Here is a 17,983-nt window from a genome sequence, read left to right as displayed (position 1 = left end):
CGTCCGCGGGCCGCAGTGGGGGGTGGGGGGAAGGGGTCTGGGGGAGACCCCGGCCCAGCAGCAATAAGGCCCCTGAGCCCCGATGTGGCAAGTGCGGCCACCCTGCCCAGGGCATCCCTGGTCAGCGCCTCACTGTGACCCCCACTCCTGCTGGTCAGTAAATTCTCCAGAAAGCTCCAGCCTCTGCCTCTTCTTTCACCTCTGACCCGGGGAGCCCTTCAAGCCCCGCCCCTCACATCAGCCACGAGATGGATACTGAGGTATGGCGTCAGAGTTTTTATTAGATTCTGGACAAAAAGGCCCTAGCTCCAGAGAGGGAGGGCAGCTCCCCAGCACTGAAGGACCCTAGCCAGCAGGTCGGGGGTCTCCCAGTCTCAGGTGCAGCCCCAACCAGGTACCCAAGGACACGAAGTTGTGCGTACGTCAGAGACATGAAGGGCACCACGGGGTCTGCTCTGTTCAGCCCTCGCTGGGCTCCGGTCCAGGTGGGACTGGGGAGGTCAGGCTCCCCTCCACCGCAGGTCACAGCAGCAGCCAGCTACTGGGCAGTGTCCACTTGGCTGCTTCCCCTGGACATGGGGGCTGTGCCTTCTCCCTGTTCTGGGCCTGGCTGGAGACACCTCTCCCAGGAGCCGCCTAGGAGTGGCCCAAGCCTGACCCTCCCCAGCCAAAACCACAGCTTGGAGGGGCAGATTCCCACCACAAAGACACACAGCTGCAGCTGGTCCTAAGCAGAGGCCTTTAATGCTGCCCTTGCCCTGACCAGAGGAATAGTAAAAAGGCTGGGGAGGTGGGCGGCTGTGCAGCACCCACACTGGCCTCTGGGAAACATGGGCATCTCGGTGCTGCCTCTTGGTGATGCCACCCAGCCAGTGCGCCCCAGGGTCCCCAGTTGTCGAAGCCCAGCTCACTCAGTCCGCGCACTCGGGAGTGGGGGCTGGCTGCCCTCGGGCCTGGCTCTCAGCTTTCAGCCACTGCATCTTCTGTCGGTGCTGCTGGACGGCATCCTGGACCCGGGCGTCCATCATGGCCTCGGTGAGGACCCCATCCTCCGAGGCATAAGCCATGGCCTAGCAGGGAAAGAGAACGCTGAGGCAGGGCGCCCAGAGGGGCTGCCTCAATGGGGACAGGGTCTCCCAGCCTCACGCCTTCAGAGACCACTAGGCACCAGGGCCCAGTCACACTCTAGGCCAGAGCCAGACCCAGCAATGAGACAGCCTGGAAGCTCCCCTTCCCCCCATCCATTCTTGCTCCCTCCCACCCATGAGCTGGCTTCCTGGAGATGCCCTCCTTTGGGGTGGGGGCACATGGGAGCAGAGTCAGGGATGGGATGGCTGGTCAACACCCGCCCTGGGCAGAACACACCCTGACCTGCTGATGCACACACCCGCCCTCCAGTGCACACAGGTGTGCCACACACCCTGCTTATAGGTGAGCTGCAGCCCAGAGCTGGTGCCACCCGCCCGGCCCCTGGCCCTGTCACTCGTTTCTCGGCGACTTCCTACAATTAGAAAGGCCCCAGGCTGGCGCTCAGGAAGCAGCCCAGGCCCCTGCAAACCTGGATGGCCCTGCTTCTCAAACCGCAGACGCCCTCAGCACCAGGGCACAAACAGAGCCACCACAGGCCATTCGAGGGACAGGTCCACTCTGACGGGGGCACGGTCCCCAGGCAGACAGCATCCCAGGAGCCCCAGCAATTCTGAGCCCCGCACGCTGAGCAGCTGTGGTCTACCAAGACCTGCCTGGCACAGGATGCCCGCTGTAGGCCAACAGTCCTTCCAGAACCACGGGCCACTAAGCCAGGCCATCGCCCTGCAGCTCTGCACGCCCAGTGCCCAGGGCTGCCAGCCATGAATGTGGGCAGGCACCTGGGTGGGGTCATCAGGCCTCAGTGTGGTCCAAAACACCTCAGCTGCCAATCGGATCACCTTTGTGTGACCATGGGCCACCCCCACCTCCAATGACCCAGTACCCTACCCGCTTCCCATCACTGGGCCTGCTGCTCTGGTCGAGCCTGCTGTGTAGACAGCCACTGGTGTCTGAGCCCGTCCAGCTGTCCCTCCAGCTACCCGAGAGGCCTCAGCCCACATGGGACCCCGTGAGCAAGCTCCTCTCCCCTGAGCTAACTAGTCATTTGCTCCCCTTGCTCAGTGCCCTGCCTGGGTCAGAGAGGGGGCTGCCCCTGCAGCCTCCTATGATAAGCACAGGGCCCTGAAAAGCAGTGTAGAAGGAGGGAACCCCAAGGGCCCCTGTGGGTCAGGGTCTGGGAGCAGCTGGAGGCTTCCCTGGCAGGAACGGGCAGAGATGCTCCTTCCGGAATCCCAGAATACCTGGGCAGCCATGTCCCCCCAAAGGGGACTGACCCCTACTGAGGGAGGGCTAGGCTCCATGACGTGCTTCCAAAAAATGAGGCAAAGGGGAGAATGGCTGACTTGACCCCGGAGACACAAAGCAGCCACCACCTTGACCAGGTGACCCAGCCCAACATCCCTGTGATGTCAGGTGTCCCCAGATATGATGTGACCAGAAGGGCACTTCACCTCTGGGGTCACCTTCCCAAAACCCACAAGCCCAGTCTGATCATGAGAAACATCAAACCGCCCCGACGAGAGGCATTCTACGTAACACCTGACTGGCACCCTCAAAGCTGCCAGGATCATCAGAAACAAGGGACATCTGAGGAGCTGCCACAGCCCGGAGGAGCAAAGGAGGTGACAACTAAATGCACTGGGGTACCTGTGGGATTCTGGGAAGACCGAGTCCAGGGGGAACTGCTCGTGATGTGGGGGGATGTGAGGTGCCCAGGAGCCCTGTGCCATCCCAGCAATGTTTCAGTGAACCTAACATTATTTAAAATCTTTAAAGTTCATTAAGAAAAAACAACAAAAAAGGGCATGCTCTGGCCCCTGGTGGCTTCGCTGGTGAATTCTACCAGCTCCTTAAGGAGCTAATCCCAGTCCTTCCCAAGCTCTCCCAGAAAACAAGACCAAGGAGAGGCTCCCCACTCCAGGGGCCACAACACGGACAACAAAGCCAGGCAGACACAAGGAAAATCACCTCCAGGCCAACATTCCTGACCAGCGCAGGCACAGAAGTCCTCGGAAACACCAGCACGCCGCGACCAGGTGGGTTACTCCAGGGTTCAGCACAGGGAAGTCAGTAGTGCAAAGCACCACCACTGAAACAAAAGGGCAGCCCCGGCCACGTGGCTCAGTCGGTTGGACTGTCGTCCTGCACACCAAGAGGTTCCGGGTTCAATATCTGGTCAGGGCACACGCCTAGGTTGCAGGTTCGATCACCAGTCGGAGTATGTATGTTTCTCTCTCTCATTCTAAAAATCAATAAAAACATATCCTCAGGTGAGGATTTTAAAAAAAGGTTGTGGGTTTGATTCCAGATCAGGGCACAGCCTAGGTTGTGGGTTCGATCTCCAGTCTCATACAGGTGACCAATGGATGCTTCTCTCTCACATCATTGTTTTTCTCCCTCTTTCTTTAAAAAAAGAAAGAATAAAAACATATCCTCAGGTGAGGATTAAAAAAAAAAAAGGACAGCCCTGGCCGGTTTGGCTCAGCGGTTAGAGCGTTGGCCTGCGGAGACCCGGCAGGAGAACCTGAGAGACCCGGGTTCGGTTCCCGCTAAGGGCGCGTACCTCGGTTGCAGTTTGTCCCCGGCCCTGGTTGGTTGTGCGGGTGGCAGCCACTCGATGTGTCCTTTCACATTGATGTTTCTCTCTCTCTCTGTTCCTCTCTCTCCCTCCCACTCTACCTGAACAAAAAAATGGAAAAATGTCCACCGGTGAGGATAAAAAAAAAAAAAAAAAAAAAAAAGGACAAAAACATAATAATCTCAATTGATGCAGAAAAAGCACCTGGCAAAATCCAACACCCTTTTTATCTTTTCTTCATTAATTTCAGAGAGAGAGGAAGTGAGAGGGAGAGACAGAAACATTAATGAGAGAGAACACTGACTGGCTGCCTCCTGCATACCCCACACTGGGGATTAGGCCCATAACCTGGGCATGTGCCCTGACTGGGAATTGAACCAGTGACCTCTTACTGCATGGGTCAACGCTCAACCACTGAGCCACAATGGCCAGGCCCAACACCCTTCCTTGATAAAAATGCTCAGTTAACTAGAAATAGGAGAAAATTTCCTCAATATAATAAAGACTGCAAATGGAAAACCCACAGCAAATATACCAATGATGAAAGATTTCAGCTTTCCTCCAAAATCAGAACAAGACAAGAATGCCTGGCTCTCACCAGTTCTCTTCAATGCAGCACTGGAAATTGTAGCCAGAGCAAGTGGACAAGAAAAAGAAATAAAAGGGATCCAGATTGGGAAAACAATAAAATTGTCTGTCGTATAGGTGACATGATCTTATATGTAGAAAACCCTAAAGATTGCCCCCCAAAACTGTTAAATAAATCCAGCAGAGTTGCAGGACACAAAATTAACACATAAAAACGATTTGCGTTTCTATCCAGTAACAACGATCAACCTGGAAAGGAAGTTAAGAGAATAAGCACACCTACAATGGCATCAAAAAGAATTAAGAAGGTGGACGATGTGTACACTGAAAACTACAAAATACTGCTAAAAGAAATTAAGACTCCAAAACAGAAAGACATCTATGTTCACGCCCTGGAACTTAACATTGTTACGTCGAAGCTACACAAAGCAATCTATAGATACAGGGGGAAAACCCTCACATTCACATGGAATCTCAAGGGAGCCCGAACCGCCAAAGCAACCTTGAAAAGAAGACGGGAGTTGGAGGGCTCACACTTCCCACATCAGACCTCCTCCAGAGCTGCAGTGATGCACCCATCGCGCTGCTGGCATAAAGACAGATGTAGGGAACAACGGGACGGGACAGCCACCCAGAAATAAGCCCCCCAAATCATTGTCAAATGATTTCCGACAATGGTGCAGGACCACCAATGGGGAAAGGACAGTGTTTTCAACATGCGGTGCTGGGAGAACCGGACATCCACAAGCAAAGAATGAAGCTGGACCCCTACCTCACACCACATATAAAAGTTAACTCAAAGTGGATCAAATACCTTAACGTATTACCTCAAACCACAAAGTCTCAGAAAACATAGGAGAAAAGCTTCTAGACTGGACTATGCAGTGATTTCTTGGCCAGAACACTATAAACAGAGATGACAAAAGGGAAAAAATGGATAAACTGGATTTCATCAAGTTTTAAAGTTTTTGCCCAGCTAATGTGGCTCAGTGGACTGAGAGGTCCCGGTCCGATTCCTGGTCAGGGCACATGCCTGGGTTATGGGTTTGATCCCGTCAGGGCCCCTACGGAAGACAACCCATCAATGCTTCTCTCTCCCTCTCCCTTCCTCTAAGCATGTCCTTGGGTGAGAAAGAAAAGCCGACACTCACTATACGGACAGACCTTGAGGACGACATCTCGTGAAAACAAGCCAGACACACAAGGACAAATGCCGTGTGATTTCCCTCAGGAGCTCCGGGAGGAGTCAGATCCATAGGGACAGGAAGTAGATGGTGGGCGAGGGGCTGGCGGGGTGGGGTGTCTAATGGGGATGGACTTCATCTGGGAGGATGGAAAGTCCTGGAGATGGCAGTGGGGACGGCTGCACTCAGTGTCCCTGAGCTGTACAAGCAGACGAGGTCGGGATGGTGAGACAGCAGCGTGTCCCCACGGCAACGGCTGCAGCCTGCCTGACAAGACCCCTGCAGCGGAGTCCACGCACCACCACTGGGCGCTGCAGAGCACAGTGCCCTGGCTCCCGCAGGGAGGCGCGGACCCAGGCTGGGCAGAGGAGGCTGCTCCGCTCCTTCCCAGACGGTGGAGTGCAGTCTTCACTTCTTCTCTCCCGTGAAGGGCGGGACTAGCAGGCCTCCGCTGAGCTGACCAGTCAACCAAACGCACCCTGATGTGAGGACCAGACCTTAGGAAGAGTGCCCCTCGGTCCCTGGGTGTCTGCTCCCGCCTGTCGTGTGGGGTCTGAGGACACCAGTCTCACAGGTCAGGCACTTGGTGGGCCAGTCAGGGGTATGTGGGTTCTGGAGCCAATGCTGAGCCAGGGCATGACCCACTGTTAGGGAATGAGCATCCTTGTCCCCCAAACTCAGACGGCGAAGGCCTACCCGCAGTGTGGCTGTATTTGGAGACAGTGCCTCTGAGGAAGTGGTTTAGGTGAGAGGAGTGTCCTTATGAGGAGACGCCGGACAGCCCTGTGTATCTGCTGTGAGGACCCAGCGAGGGTGGCCCTCATCAGAACCCACAGCCAGGATCCGCTGCTCTGACACGTCCCCTCCAGAACCACAAGCGATGACGTGTGATGAAGCCTGGGCTGTGGCAGGTCACGGCAGCTGAGCTAAGACAACTGCCCTGCACTGTCACAGGCCTGGGGCAGAGCCCCCAGCTGGCCTGCCCAGGTCACTGCGACAGTCCCTGCATGCCTGAGCCAGACGTTCCCATCTGAGCAAGTGTGCGCTTAGTGAGACACATCCATTCAAAGGCATTTCTGCACTGACGGTGGTCGGGCTGCCCCACTGCCTGAGACCGCAGTACAGGAGCCAGTGCTGTGGTCGCAGGGGACAGCCCCTCTGCCGACCGGCTCTCCTGCCCAGCAGCCCAGGAGCAAATGCTGGGCTGCCTCCGAGGCTCCTGCGGGTCAGCTGCTAGGACGCCTCGGAGGAAAACGGGGCATCCAGGAGTGATGAGAGCCCCTGGCCTGTGTGCTGGGAGCCACAACGTGGGGATGAAGCCACCCTCATGGTTGAGGCTGCAGGAGAGATCACAGTGAACCTGTCCTGAACGCCAGAACTTGGAGGGTGCCCGCAGGACCAGAGGACCCTCAACACCAGTGGTTGGCACCCTTACCAGGTGAGTAGCTGCCCAGCTCCTCTCCTCACCTCGCCCGCCCTGCTGAACCAGACTGCTCATGGGACGTGTCCCAGCCCAGCTGCACCCCTGCTATAACCCGGCTGTGCCCCTGCCCCCCGCCCCGGCTGTGCCCCCCCGGCCTGGATGTGCCCCCAATCCGGATGTGTCCCCCGGCCCAGCTGCAGAGCTGCTGTGCCCCTGGCCTTGGGCGTCAGCTGGGAGAGTCCAGTGGTTCCAGAGCCACTGAGCCGGGGGGTCCAGAGGCCCAAACGACACAAGCCTCATTCCCACGGGGCCCGTCTGATCTGGATGACGACGAGGGGCCACAGCATGAAAGCTGCTGACGGCCGCCCCCTTCCCCCATGGTGGCACAGGCAGGTGGTGGCGGGGACAGGGCAGTGATCGCGTCCTTCCCCAGAAACACTGGAGGCAGAGGCAGCACCGTCACAGGGCTGAGTGCCCACACTGTCCCCTCGTGCCACGGGCATGTCCCCGGCTCACCTGCCACGCCACGGCGAGCTGGGAGATCTCCCGGCCCGACATGCCCTCTGTCAGGCGTGCGATCTCTGAGCACTTCTTGCCGTAGTCAAACTGGGCCAGCTTCAAGCGCCTGTGAGGAGGAGTTCTCGAGTGAGGCCTGGTGTCCCAGGACTCAGAGCCGCACGAGGGCCTGTGAGGCCCACGACTCCCAGAGGGAGGGCAGGACAGCTGCAGGGGCAGGAGCCTGCAGGGAAACCCCAGGCACAGCAGGGCCACCCTTCCTGCCCTGCAGCACTTCCTTTCCCCTGGAGCGCGGGGTCCAGGCAGGGACTGAGAACGTGTGGAAACGAGGGGCCCCACCGCCCGCCCAGGTCAGGGACCACGTCGTCTTCACACCAGACCCGGCCCCGCACCCAGAGCGCAGAGCATCTAGAACTGTGTCAGGGAGGAGCAGAGGAGCAAGCAAAGCAAGTGAGAGATCAGAGGGAGACACTTGCAACTGGAGCAAAGTTCAGCTGGGTCTCCACGCGCACGCTGAGCTCCCCACGGGTCTGCCTGAGGTCCAGGAGGAACCAGTCAGACACCGAACAAAGGCCTCAGCAGCTCGCCCTGGCAGGCCAGCAGGAAGTGGGTGGGCAGCCAGGCAAAGGGAGGAGGCCTGGAGGGAGCCGGAGGGAGCCGGAGGGAGTCGGAGGGCACAACAGCACAGAGCGGCAGTAGGCAGAGGCCGCCTGGAGTGGAAGCAGCTCTCGTCACTGCCAGCAACAGGAGGAATTCAGGTCAGTGCTGCTGAGACCCATCCCCTGGAGATAGTTAAAATAGCCCAGCCTCCACTTATCTGGAGCACGGTGTGACAGCGTGGTCTGGACAGTGTGCAGGGCCACCCCTCCAGGGGGCTTTGCAGAAGGCCATGCTGCGTGCTGGCACAGGGCCCCGGGCTCCCCGGAGTCAGGGTTGGCAGTGGATGGTGGTCTCAGAGTAAAGCTCCATGAGTCCGAAATGGGCCACCATGGCCCCTACCTACCCAGGCCTGACTGCAACCTGGGATCTGCTTCCTTAAGGCACTTCGTGTAACAGAACATGGTGGGGCTGCCAACTCGAAGACCCGGCAGAGAGCTGGGCAGGGACAAGGGGGCCAAGTAGGTAGACAGGATGGGCAAGTGGACGGGGCAGCAGGTGGATGGGGTGGCAGGTGGACAGATAGCTGCGGGTAGAGGATGAGAGGAGCAGGTGGACGGGGCAGCAGGTGGACAGGGAGGAGCAGCTGGACAGGGAGCAGTGGGTAGAGGATGGGGTGGCAGGTGGACGAGGAGCAGCAGGCAGAGAGGACAGGAGTGGTAGATGGGGTGGCAGGTGGACAGGGAGGAGCAGCTGGACAGGGAGCAGTGGGTAGAGGACGGGGTGGCAGGTGGACGAGGAGCAGCAGGCAGAGAGGACAGGAGTGGTAGATGGGGTGGCAGGTGGACAGGGAGGAGCAGGTGGACAAGGAGCAGTGGCAGGTGGACAGGGCAGCAGGTGGACAGAGAGCAGCAGTAGAGAGGACAGGAGTAGTGGACGGGGGCAGCCGGGCTCCAGCAATGAAGCTACACACGAGCACACCCTGAGCCCACAGGAAGCCACAGTTAGACTAGGGTGCAGTGCGTGAACCAGGAGCTGGCGGGGCCAGGGCACCACTGGGAGGCGGTGCTGGGAGGGCCCCAGTGTGACAGGGCAGGAGCGACACGGGCTGCCCAGGACACTTACTGCTTTCCTTCTGTGGCTGGTTTAAGAACATACTTGTCAAAATACATCCTCACCAGGCGCTCCCGCTCCTGCAGCTGCGGCAGGTCGAAGCTGACCATCTCGTCCATGCGGTCATTGATGGCCCAGTCGAACTGCTCGGGCTGGTTGCTGGCCAGGACCAGCATGAACCTGCGGCCGACAGACAGCGGGAGTTGAGGGCTCCAGAGCCAAGTGCTCTCTGCTGGGGAGCAACCCACATGGGGTAGTTTTCTAGCAGATTCTAATTGGCAGCCAGCGTTTGAAGATCCAGCATTGGCTGCTGCTGCCCACCCTCCCAACTCTGTTCCTGCCCCAATTTCACGCTTCTCTGGCCAAGGGCCCCACCTGACGGGGTGGCTGGATCAGCCTCGCTATGCACAGAAGGGACAGGGACCCAGGGTCAAAGACAGACCCCTGCCCTCCCCACCAGAAAACCAAGTTCAGGGCCTGGGGTTCAGCTGGGCAGAGGGGCCAACTCAGCAGGAATAGACACACCTCTCTGGGGGTCTCAGCCATAGCACATGAGGGTGACATGTCCCACGCGCAGGGCTGGGTGCCCCTCGGTGACCGGTGGGGGGTACATCGGGTCTCAAACGAGGCAGAAGAGCACAATTAGGGGCATCTGTGCTTCAGGTACCCAGCTGCGGGGCCAGGGCCCTGACGGCCCATCTCTGGGGGCAGCCGAAGGTGCCAAGGGCAATGACCTTGCCCAGCTTTGCCTGAGACACCCCAGCAAACCGCGGTGGTTCCTGACCACACCGCACAGATGAAGGACAAGGGGGCCCCAGATCTGGGACACCGCCCGGCGCGCCATGGCACCCGGGTCAGCCAGCGCCACCCAACCCTGGCCCTGCAGCAGCAGCGGGAGCAGAGGTGGTGCCTCGGTTTCCCCCTCGGCTCTCGGCTCGGGACGCTGCTGTGGGGCCGACAGGCAGGTGCAGGAGAGCGCTGCCCCCGGCCGTGAGCTAGCGGGCGCCTCACTTGCTGCTGTGCTGGCCGGTCCGGTGCAGGAAGGCGTTCAGGGTGGCCCTGAGGTCCTCGCTGATCTTCTCCTGCAGAGAGAAGTCCCAGCGTCAGGACAAGCACAGCTCTGCACGCACCCCGCGGACGGGCAGCCCGTCCGCTCCTCCCAGGAGGCGTGGCAGCGCCTGTGACCCGAAACTTGACTTGAAGAAAATCCTGAAAAATGGCCCTGGCTGGTTTGGCTCAGTGGTTGGAGCGTCCGCCTGCGGTCCGGAGAGACCCGGGTTCAGTTCCCGCTAAGGGCATGTACCTTGGTTGCAGTTTGTTCCCGGCCCTGGTTGGTCGTGTGGGTGGCGACCAGTCGATGTGTCTCTTTCACATCGATGTTTCTCCCTCCCTCCCTCCCACTCTATCTGAACAAAATATCGAAAAGTGTCCTCAGGCGAGAATTAAAAAAAAAAAAAAAGAAAATCCTGAAAAATGCCACAGACACAACTTCTGCTTTTTTAACAAATTTAGAAAAGCACAGCTGAGGAGCGGCTTGAGCCAGACCCGTCATGACCCTCCCAGATCAGAGGCAGCTGAAACCGTGGGGGGCCTACACACTGGACACAGCACCTGAGCCCGCTGTCAGGCGGAAGCTTCCAGAACACTCACCGTGGCTCGCTTCCTGAGGAAGGCGTCTGCTTCGTCCACGAAGAGGAGAAGGCTGTGAAGGGAGGGGCTGCGTGAGGGGTGGAAGGGCCCATCACACACACTGCCCTTGTGGGACGACCAGGTGCTCAGGAGCCCAACCACACGTGGCCCTCGGGAGCTCTGGGACCCCAGACCTCAACCTGGGACAGGGCGTGCCAAGGCCAACATCAGGAGGAAGTGTCTAGAACACAGTCCGTCCTGACCTGGCACTGACTCAACACCGGGCCAGCACCAAGGGGCTCCTAGGATGAGCACAGGGTGAATTCCCCACCCGCCGCGGGGGCGGCCAGACCACTGGGACACTAGGACAGGCCGCGGAACAGTCTGACCCCTTCCTATCGACAGCTGTGGCCACCAGGAGCTGGGTGTGGGAGCCTGCCAGGGGCCCGCCAGGAAGCCTGCTCACCCTCGCCGGCTGGTGCTGGCCCAGTCGAAGACCTTGTGCACCGCGGTCACGCCCTCACGCCCCATGGGGGCCACATCCCCGCCCGTCATGATGGCATAGTCCATGCCTGAATGTAGGGCAAGTTTCTGGGGGGAAGGCAGAAGGCAGCGGTGGGCTGGGGGTGTGGTACGGGTGGGGGAAGCAGGGTCAGAGCTGGGTGGAGGGGGTGGGGCTGCCGGGCAATCCCTGCAGAGAGAGGACCCTCCTGAGGGGCCATCCCTCCCACACAAGGCCCCACCCACAGCATCCAGGCCCCAGGCAGGCGCGACCCCTGGGGAGGGGCCGCCCTCACCTTGGCAAACAGCGTCTTGCCGGTCCCAGGTGGCCCGTACATCAGGATGTTCCTGTACAGGCTGCGGTTCTTCCTGGTGTTCCGCGTGGAGATGGCGATGTCCCGCACCCGGGCCTCCAGGCTGGGCTGCCAGGGCACAGGGGCTCCGTCTCAGGGACACCTGCCGAGTCTGTCCCTCCTGAGAGCCAGGCCAGCACCCGCCACACCCCCACCTCTGCCCACCCGGCAGCACCACTTACACTGAGGACCACGCCCTCCAGGGCATCCTGAGGCTTACTGAGGAGCCGCCTGCTGACCTGTGGGGAACCAGGGGTCAGGGGCATCAGCCACTGAGTGCTGCAGCCGGCCTGGCATGAGGAACAGCACTGCCCAGGGCCCACACCCCAGGCAGGACCGGCCACTTTCGAGGGCTGCCCGGCCAGGCCATCTGTGTTACTGGGCTGGGCGACACACGGGTTCATTAGTGACCTCTTTCTCCCTCCGCCACCCACATCCCGGTTACTGCAGAGGTCACAGCCCACAGCCCACGGCAGAACAGGCCTCGGGTCAGTGCTAGGCAGGAAGCACACATCCAGGGGTGGGTGTACAGGGAGGCAGCCGACACCGTCACTTCCAGCTACTTCTCTTACAGGACAAGGGCACACGGGAGCCCCACCAGTGTGCCAACACTCGAGTCGACCCAGAGGTGACTGAGCGGGCTGGGATGAGGCTGCCCCAGTGCTGATGTGGACAGACCCTGAGGATGACAAAGCCAAAAGCAAACCCAACGTGCAGGAGGAGGAGGACAGTGTCTGAGTTAAAAAGGAAGGAAGGAGCACATAGGGCGCTTGGCTCCCACCAGGAGTGGGGGGACACAGCCAGGCCCCATACCTGCAGGGGGTGCCGTAGCGCCTCCAGCACGGAGATCCGAGAGGTCTCCCTCACCAGGGACGGCTTCCCCAGCCGGGCCTCGATGTACCGCCCAGCCACCAAAGTGGCGTTCTTGGCAGAATAGACACCGACAGCCAGCAATGTCAGCCCGGCCACCTGCAGCAGGGCAGAAAGGAGGTAAATCGTGCCCAGCCCTTGGCACCCCACCCATCCTGTGCCAAGTGCCGGCAGGGGTCCCAATCCCACTCCCAGTGGTGTTCAATCACACACCACTGCAGAAGACAAGACACCAGAAAGCTCATCCCGAGCCCCTTTCTCAGAAAGCTACTGGAGGATGTGCTCCAGCAGGACCAGGGAAGCTTCCAACCACAGGAGCTCCAACAGGCTGCTGGAGGACACACCCGATGCCAAGGGGAGCATGGTCACCGGGCACTTGACAGAACTACCACGAGAGGCTCCCGGAACTGTGCCAACATCTGGAGACAGATTGAAACTACTCCCTACAGAGCAGACAGCGGGGCTGCTGCAGGGGACGGCGACTCAGGCTACAGGAGCTAGGTTCAGAGTCGGGACAGCAAGAAGAGGGGCTCAGATTCCATCGACCTCACAGGTCCTCCTGCTGCCTCAACCACCCTCCCTCTGCATGTCCACAGCTTGGCAGGTAAATGCTCAGCTCACAGATGGCTCATCAGACAGGATGGAGAGCCCAGGACAGGCAGGGACTGTGGAGTGAGAACGGACTGAGACACTTAACCAGCAAACTTGTCTCTGGATCCTTGCGTAAACAAATGGCCAAGGTGAGGTCTGGAGCTGCCACGTGGAGACCACAGGAGAAGGGTCAGGGGGCCCTATGCGTGGAGAATACTCCAGGGGTGATGACCACAGAAACACGTGGCATGCAGATCCTGCTGGGGGCAGGGGGCACGTGCAGAACTACAGGACACGAAACCCACAGCCACGGTGCTGTCCTCCCTCCTGGCTCCTCTCGGTCAGCTCTACTTCAGTGGGGCTCCTCTCCTTTGCCTGGTGTCCTTTGTGCCAGCTCAGCAAGGGCACAGGAACAGGACCTGCTCTCATGCACAGGGGCCAGCACCCCAGCAGACAGCGCGGGGCGCAGGGTGCTGACAGTCCGGAGCCCAGCACCTGGAGCCGCCTCCCAGTCAGAACAGAGGGGACCAGTGGGAAGAACAGCTACACTTGCTTCTCATTCGGGGCCCAGCACTCCCCCAGGTGTCTCATCAGACGCAACCTCAGGGGCCTCTGACCTCCCACAGACAAGGTCGCGACCAGCAGGACCGTGAAAAGCCGCCACTGCGGGTTTAGCAAAGCCCCAGGGATGTGACCTCGGCTTTTCTTGCAGGTTTATGAACCTCTTTGAATCCTGCCCTCACTTCCCACGATGCTCACGATCAAGCTGGCAAGGGAGTCCCCGAGGTTCTGAGTCACGACTGTCCCCTCGGCAGCTTTCAGTGAAAACACTCGGCAGCTGAGGCCACAGCGGGGCTAAGCGCAGGGCTCCCGAGGTGGCCAGGCCGTTCGCAGTGTGGGCCGCCACCTCCACTCGAGAAGTTGGACTGTACTCAGGGAAACGAGGTTGACCCAGAATCACTGATTCCTTCAGAAGACTAACAGACGGGCATGGTGGCTGGCTCGGACTTCAGCACGTGACAGCTGTCCCAGCAGCACTGACAGGCGGAGACACAGGCTCCTCCCCAGGACGCTGTGCCCCCCAGCTGCACCTGAGCACCTCCTGGTGCCAGGCAGGGACTCAGGGCCACAGCTGCAGCCTCTGCAGAATAGTTCCCAACACCAGGTCTCCCTCCCGGGGCAGGGGCACAGAGGCTACGCCCTGGCAGCTGGCTGTGCTGCTCGCTGTGGGAAGCAGGAAACGGAAGGAGGGACAGAAGGAGGTGGCCGGGGCTTAGAGCCAGCCCCCAACCCCAGGCAGCCCTATCGCGCTCACCCGGCCCCACTGGGCTGCAGGTGGGACTCCCAGGAACCTGGACCTGCTCTCAGCAGGGCCCCCACACTGAGGACAAGGGTCCTCTGCACATTACCCACAACACAGTGAGCAGTGCGACAGGAGCCCGAGTTCACCCACATCACTGCCCGGGATGGACCACTCCAGGGGGCAGTGAACCACCACCAGTCTGACCAGCTGCAAGGTCCCGACGGGAGGTCCCCGCAACTGCACTCCCGGGACAGTCCCTTCCCTGCTTTCCTGGAGGCACAGGCTGACCTCACCCCCACCCTGTCCCGAGTGAGGCTGGAGCTGTCCAGAGCAGCACAGTGCAGAGGGCGCGGGCACACAGGTGCTGTGGGCCTGCTCCTCCCACCACCTGGCCGCCCGCGGGGCTCAGTGCCCTGCTGAGCAAGCTTCGCGCAGCTACACGGTTCAGGAGCTACTCCAGCCAACGCCCCTGCCCCACAGCACGGCACAGACCGCGAGCTTTCAGAGCGTGGGCCCGGGGCCCTATGGATGGTGGGAGGCCCGGCAAAGCTGGGTTTGAATAGAGTTCCCCGACATGACCTCTGACCCCGGTCTCAGCTGGGTCCCACCACTGAGGCTGCCTGGCAGGTTTCTGGTTACACTTCCCAAAGGGATGGTACATGAAACTAGCAACCCCTTCCCATGTCGCCCTTGCAGCCGGAAGGTTGGAAACCCAACATCTCGACGTCGACTGGTCCCAGTGCCCAAACCCAGAGGCTCCGTCTTGTCCAGTGTGCGTGGGGGCAACGGGAAGACCAGCAGCCACCGCCTTGGGGGACAGGCCTGAGGCTCAGCGAAGGCCCCGCGGACCCCAGGATGCTCACCGTGGCAGTCACTTTGTCCCAGTCTGTCACAAAGGCACGGAATCCTTCTCCAAACAGTGTGCCAGCCGTCCTGGAGGGGAAGCACTGCGGTGACCGGGAGGGAACCAGGCCCGGGCACATGCTGGAGGGCGGTAAGGGCCCCGACAGGCAGACTCCCCGTCAGGCTCCGCGAGGGCCAGAGCACGGTCTCACCGGATGGACTCCAGGATGGTCTGGCGGCGCTCAGCTGCCTGCAGACGGATCTGCTCCCGGATGATGTCCGCATTCTCGCGCTCGGCCTTGGCCCGGGCACGCGCCTCGGCCTCCACCCGCAGCATCTCGTTCTTGTGCCGCAGCTCCATCTCCCGCTCCACGGTGGCTGCGCAGACAGGCAGGGAGCGCAGCGCTCAGCCTCAGGCCTGCGGTCCCCAGGCCACCAGCCCACTGCCCGCTTCAGACCCCCTGCGGCCAGGCCCCTCCAGTGGGCTGGTCCTCGACAGAGAGCCCTGAAGCCTGGGTACCCTTCTCACAGGAGAGTAACTCACGTGAGACCCCGGGGTGCCCGGAGCAGAAGAGCGAGCCCCAGAATGCCCAGCCCACCGGTTCTGCTTTAAGGCCCCAGCTCCGAAGGCAGAGCCCCACCACGGGTCTCAGAAAGCCTGGCCGGGGCTCGAAGTGCCCAGAGCAGCGCCCACCCACCCGCTTGCCCACAAGCCCTTCAAGCCACAGCTTCCTAGGAGGCTCTGAGGACACGGCCCCGGGGACACGGCCCACGCCCAGCGAGCCGACAACCCCACCTCGCCTCATGGCCTCCTGCTTCTGCACGGACTCCTCCTGCTTCCGTAAGTTCTCCTCGTTGAGAAGTTGCTGAAAGAAGTCACAAAAGAAAAGCTTTCAAAATAAAGAAACAGTCAACACTCACAACCCCAGGGGCTCAGACCTTCTCAAGGGGCCTGCACCCGCCACAGCCAAGGTCGGCAGGTCTGAACATGGCCCCTTCCCCAGCACAGTTAGGCCAGGGGGTCACGGGTAACCCTAAAACACTCTGGCTTTTGCCTGACTGTTCAATTTAAAAACTAGAATGCCGCTCTGGCTGGTTTGGCTCAGCGGTTAGTGTTGGCCCACGGACTTCAGTTCTGATCAAGGGCACGTACCTCAGTTGCGGTTTGTCCCCAGCCTTGGTCAGGGTCGTGCAGGAGGCAACCGATTGATATCTCTCTCACATCTCTCTCTCTCTTTCCCCCAATCTAAAGATAAATAAAAAAATATACTCGGGCAAAGATCTAAAAAATAAAATAAAATAAAAACTAGCACGCTCACTGGAGGCACAAACATTTGAAGCCCCACCACAAACCTGTCACAGCAGCCACGTTCCCGGCCACATGTCAGCTGGCTGAGCCCTGAGGGCAGCTGGAGCCGACCTCTGCCATGCAGACCACACAGCATGGTGTGGCAGGAGCCCAGAGGCCCCTTTCTCCCTTGTGTGCGTGCCGGTGTGCACGTGTAGGTGTCCAGCCAAAGCTCCCGTGGGACCCAGCCCGACCCATGTGTCCACAGCCCTGGCCTCGGGCCCACCTGCCCCAGAAGACGCTGTGCTCTCCGGCAGGACGAGGCTCCCGTGTGCAGGCGTGCTGACTCACCTGCTGCTTCAGCTGGTCGTCGTAGCGCTGCCGGGCCAGCTTGTCCTGGTACTGGGCCCTCTGGGGAGGGAGACAGCAGTGTGAACACAGTTCAGCGGGGGACTGGTGGACGACCCGAAACCAACATGGGGACCCAGACTGGAGAAGCCACCCAGCCCGCCTGTGTTGTCAGTGAGCACACCCTCAGTCACGTTCAGCGCTGAGGGATCCATGGGCCTCAGCGTGTGTGTGAGGCCACCCCAGGTCCTCGATGGGGGAGACCCTGGCTGCATGTAGGACCTCGTCACCCCCCCAGGCCTCCCGGTGCCTGCACGGCCCTGTGGCCCTTACGGCCTGGTGCTGCCGTGTCTCCTCGCTCAGGGTCTTCCTCCGTTCCTCAGCCTGCACTCGGATCTGCTCACTCTTCAGCTGCTCCACAGCGGCTTCATACTCCTGTGGACACACAGCGGCTGAGGCCCAGACCCTCGAGGCCACCACTCAGGACTTCCAGCTCGGCCTCATGCTGCTCAACAAGCCTCTCCCGCTCCAGTGTGTGCTCAGGGGCAGACAGGTCTGAGCACAGGTTCTGCTGGAGGAACTCGCCACATGGCCACCCCTTCGTCTCCCTCCTAACCACTGCGGGAGGAGGCACCCACCGCTCACATGCACCGCCTCGCCCTCAGCCACAGCCCCTCCAACTGCACCACACCCACTACTCACTTTGAGCTTGGACTGCTGCTCCAACTGCAGCGTCTGCTCCTGCATCTGCGCCAGGCTCAGCGCCTCCTTGGCATGTCCTGCAGAAGTGCGGGAGACAGACCGTAGGACATGTGGGTGCCAGGCAAGCATTCACGTTGCCAAGGGGCTCAGGGAGACCACCGCTCGCCCCAATCTCAAAGCACTTGTGCCTGCCCTCATCCTGATGAGATCTTGCCCAGTTACTGCACCTGTCTGTTCTACCCCAAGAGAAGGACCCTCCACCCTGTGTGAGGACCCATCCCCCAAGAGCCATCACATTCCAGAGGGCTCCATCAGAAAGGCTAACCCTTGCCCACAGGTCAACACACGGTGGTCCTTTCCTAATTAAACAAAATGCAAGCCCGTGGCCAATGTCCTTTGTTCTTCACGATCCACGCGTTTCTCAAGTCTCGGATGTGCTGCTGATCAGCTATCAGACACATGCAGGC

General features: G+C 60.2%; 1 protein-coding gene across 1 annotated transcript in view; it reads right to left on the bottom strand.

The window, feature by feature from the left end:
• Positions 1-341: 341 nt before the first annotated feature.
• LOC118643413 (ATPase family AAA domain-containing protein 3-like) overlaps positions 342-17,983 on the bottom strand; it is a 35,355-nt gene continuing 17,713 nt past the window's right edge. The window contains 16 exon segments of the mRNA XM_036281485.1: positions 342-956; positions 959-1,070; positions 7,379-7,487; positions 9,101-9,268; positions 10,100-10,170; positions 10,739-10,790; positions 11,184-11,308; positions 11,515-11,640; positions 11,754-11,810; positions 12,385-12,540; positions 15,199-15,268; positions 15,391-15,556; positions 15,975-16,044; positions 16,818-16,877; positions 17,148-17,249; positions 17,517-17,593. Of these exon segments, the coding sequence (XP_036137378.1) occupies positions 742-956; positions 959-1,070; positions 7,379-7,487; positions 9,101-9,268; positions 10,100-10,170; positions 10,739-10,790; positions 11,184-11,308; positions 11,515-11,640; positions 11,754-11,810; positions 12,385-12,540; positions 15,199-15,268; positions 15,391-15,556; positions 15,975-16,044; positions 16,818-16,877; positions 17,148-17,249; positions 17,517-17,593 (1,736 nt within the window). The 3' untranslated portion in view covers positions 342-741.

Source organism: Molossus molossus, unplaced genomic scaffold (assembly GCF_014108415.1).
Source record: "Molossus molossus isolate mMolMol1 unplaced genomic scaffold, mMolMol1.p scaffold_m16_p_35, whole genome shotgun sequence".
In the NCBI taxonomy this organism is placed as follows: Eukaryota; Metazoa; Chordata; class Mammalia; order Chiroptera; family Molossidae; genus Molossus; species Molossus molossus.
Note: the sequence above shows the minus strand (reverse complement) of the source record. Positions and strands in the feature narration are given on the sequence as shown.